The following is a 3546-nucleotide window of genomic DNA, read 5'->3' on the forward strand; positions in this document are numbered from 1 at the left end:
CCTGGACTATAGAAAGTACACCTGGACTATAGAAAGTACACCTGGACAATAGAAAGTACACCTGGATTATAGAAAGTATGCCTGGACTATAGAAAGCAGATGTTCGTCCTGAGCTGGTTGTGTTGGAGGTTTCTTCTTGTTACAGGGAGTTCTTTCTTCCCACTGTCTCCTCTGTTCTTGCTCAGGATGAGACTGATGAAGAGAAGATTCAACTCAATCTGCTGCTTCCTGAGGGAGAACTTTAAATGTTTTTATAAAGTTTGTGAATGTTTCTGTTCAGTGTCCTGAGACGACTCCTGTCGACTCGGAGCAGAAACAAACTGAACTGATGTTTTCTCAGAAAACATCTGCAGAGCAGCTTCAGAGTACCGGTACTGGTGGTTCGGGCAGAACTTACGAGGCGTCCTCCCACCGCTGCAGACACTGGCTGTGGAAGCTGTGGTTGCACAGAGTGGTGAGGATGCCGTTAACGGACTCGTCCATCCTCTCCAGGCACACGGTGCACTTCGGCAGCTCCGTGAGCTCCATCACCGGCAGACTGGCTCCCTAAAACACAAGAGTTACAGAAACAGGATCTTTGGAGGGGAAGAGGCTGATCAGACACCTGAGGGACCAAGAACCGTACAGGACAGTACCAGAAATAATAAGTTGAGTCAACGTAAACTTTAAAGTTTCTCATGTTCTTGTCATGTGTAGATGAAAACGTGCACCTGAGAAGATGCACAGGACGCTCAGGTGGACAACGTGCAGACAAAGAGCTGCATTAAGTTGTGGAACAATGGCACCTGCTGAAGGACATCTCTGATAAAGACTTGGGAGGAAGAATGATCCCTGAATTATTGGGGGCAACTATGGAGCAGTCATCCTGGGACCAAAAAGTCACATGTTCGATTCCCTGCCGTGGCCACATGTAGAGGTGTTCATGATCAGGACAGCAGGTGGAACAATGAGGCTACAAGGACTCTGGGTCCACTGTCCAGGAACATGGGGAGTGTGGTAAAGAGGTGAAGAAGAGAGTCCAGGCAGGATGGAGTGATGGAGAAAAGTTTCAGGAGTGATTTGAGACAAAAGGGTGTCAGCAAAGATCAAAGGAAAAGTTTACAAGACAGTGGTGAGACCAGCTCTGTTGTATGGTCTGGAGACAGAGACATGGACAAAAAGACAGGAGACAGAAGATGTTGAGGTTCTTCTTAGGAGAGACAAGGATGGAGAAGATCAGGAATGAGATCATCAGAGGTACAGCACAGGTTGAACAACTGGGAGATAAAATTAGAGAGGACACACTGAGATGGTTTGGACATGTCCAGAGGAGGGACAGTAGTTTGGACATGTCCAGAGGAGGGACAGTGGGTATATTTGTAGACGGATGTTAGAAATGCAGCTGCCAGAAAAAAAGACAAAAAGGAGACCTATGGATGCAGTTAGAGGACATGGAGGTAGTTGGCATGAGGACAGAGGAGACAGAGGACAGAGTGAGGACAGAGAGAGATGGAGGAGGACTCGCTGTGGAGACCCCTGAAGAGGGAAAAGCCGAAAGAAGAAGGATGATATTTATATCACCTTGTTTATTCATTCATGGGGGGTCACGGTGGCTGAAGCAGCAGCTGCACTTTATTCCACATGTTGGAATGGATGACAGAAAGACGAGCCGAAACGTGCGTGCAGACAGTGTTATGATCTGAATACGTTTGTGCTCGTGCACTGTGCCAGTTTTGTCCATTAGCCAACGCTGAGTATGAAAGATGGCCACCGTTTCAAACACGAGGTCTCAGTTTGCTGTGATGATCTTATGGTCGGGTGTTTGGATCTTTAAACCTGTTGGTGAAGGCCTCACCTTCAGAACCTGGTCCATAAAGAACTGGATTCATTTACCTGCTCAGACTTTATGACCTCCGCTCGCTCCACATAGACCAGCTGGCACACCGCCTCCTCGATGGAGTTGAACTGGCGTCCATTACAAGCCGTGTAAAAACTGTCTGCGTCGCTCTGAAAAACAAACGGCAGCCATGTTGAGATGATTGACGGCTGAGATGTTCACTTCATTTGAACAGGAAGAAAGGCCCAGAAGAACTGGGTTCAGGAGGAGCAGCCTGCCTTCCTTCAAACATTCACTCTCTCTCACCTTGGACATTTTAGAGTCACCATCAGTCTAACATGCATGTTTTTGGTCTGTGGGAGGAAACCCACGCCGCACGGACAGGACGTGCCCACGCCACCCAGAGAGGCCCCCAGCCGGGATTTGAACCAGTGGCCTTCTCACTGAGAAGCGGCAGCTCTACAAACCGTGCCGCCCTTAAATTGCTAAAACATTCCACAAACTAGATTTAGAGAGCGAGCAGCTGCAGCGCATCCCTCCAGCTTAGTTTGGTGAACGTGTGCACAGAACTCACCTGGGAGGAGAACTTGATCAGCACCATGTACTGGTTGGGGGTGGAGTCACGTATAATCTTCATATGCTCCATGACATCATTGAACGGCGCCATGAGCTTCATGAGGTCGTGGCTCGTCATGGTGGCGGGGACGGTCAGGATGCACACCATGGCGCTGCGCCTCACATCTTCAGTCAGGGAAGTCATTTTACTGAAGGACAACAGAAAAGATGAGCACGGACACACACGCTCTCAGGGCAGCGAGCGATACGCTTCCACGTGACGTACTTGGTCTTGTACAGGTGCATGATGCCATGAACGATCTCCACCGAGGGGTTCCCGCTGAAGAAGGAGATCTGATCTGGGAGCTGCTTGGAGGGGGAGTCTGGACCAGGTTCTGTTTCCTGTGAAGTCTCTCCCTCGCCCTGAGCACCGTGCAGCTCGTCACCGCCTGTTTCATTTATTAAAGACAACAAAGCAGGCAGCGACTTCAAATCTGCACAATAAAAACATAAAACTTATTTCATATTGACTTTTATTTTATGAGAACACTGGAACCAAAGCAGCCACCAGGGAGCACCAGTGCATCTCTGGTTCTGGTCCAAAGCCCGGGTAAATGGTGAGGGTTGTGTCAGGAAGGACATCCAACCTAAAACACTTTTGCCAAAACCATAATGCGAGTTCATCAAAGGGAAACTCTACCGGATCGGTCGAGGCCCGGGTTAACAACGACCGCCACCGGTGCTGCTGACGAACAGGTGCTGGTGGAAATTGTGCTACTGTTAGTGGAAGACCACGATGATGGAAACGTGTCAGGAGACAGAGGAGAGGAGGAAAGTGAAGAATGTAGGACTGAGGGTGGACACTCTAAATGTGGGGACAATGACAGGCAAAGGTAGAGAGCTGGCTGACATGATGCTGAGAAGGAAGGTAGATGTTTTATGTGTCCAAGAGACCAAGTGAAGAGCAGCAAGGATCGCAGCATTGAAGCAGGTTCAAACTGTTTTACCATGGTGTGGATAGAAAGAGACATGGAGTAGAGGTGGACCTGAAGGAGGAGTTGGTAAAGAATGTAGTAGAGGTGAAAAGAGTGTCGAGGACAGCAGGACGTGTACGAGGACAGCAGGACGTGTACGAGGACAGCAGGACGTGTACGAGGACAGCAGGACGTGTACGA

The 3546-nt window shown here is 49.2% G+C and overlaps 1 protein-coding gene across 1 annotated transcript in view; it reads right to left on the reverse strand.

Moving 5' to 3' along the window:
• LOC119424890 (BRCA1 associated protein) overlaps positions 1-3546 on the reverse strand; it is a 16808-nt gene that overhangs the window by 12304 nt on the left and 958 nt on the right. Inside the window, exons 3-6 of the mRNA XM_037692403.1 lie at positions 2658-2820; positions 2391-2580; positions 1873-1986; positions 398-546 (exon numbers count right to left, since the gene is read on the reverse strand). Of these exons, the coding sequence (XP_037548331.1) occupies positions 398-546; positions 1873-1986; positions 2391-2580; positions 2658-2820 (616 nt within the window). The remainder of the gene's footprint in view (positions 1-397; positions 547-1872; positions 1987-2390; positions 2581-2657; positions 2821-3546) is intronic.

The sequence above is a fragment of the Nematolebias whitei genome, chromosome 18 (assembly GCF_014905685.2).
Source record: "Nematolebias whitei isolate Nwh7 chromosome 18, NemWhi1, whole genome shotgun sequence".
In the NCBI taxonomy this organism is placed as follows: domain Eukaryota; kingdom Metazoa; phylum Chordata; class Actinopteri; order Cyprinodontiformes; family Rivulidae; genus Nematolebias; species Nematolebias whitei.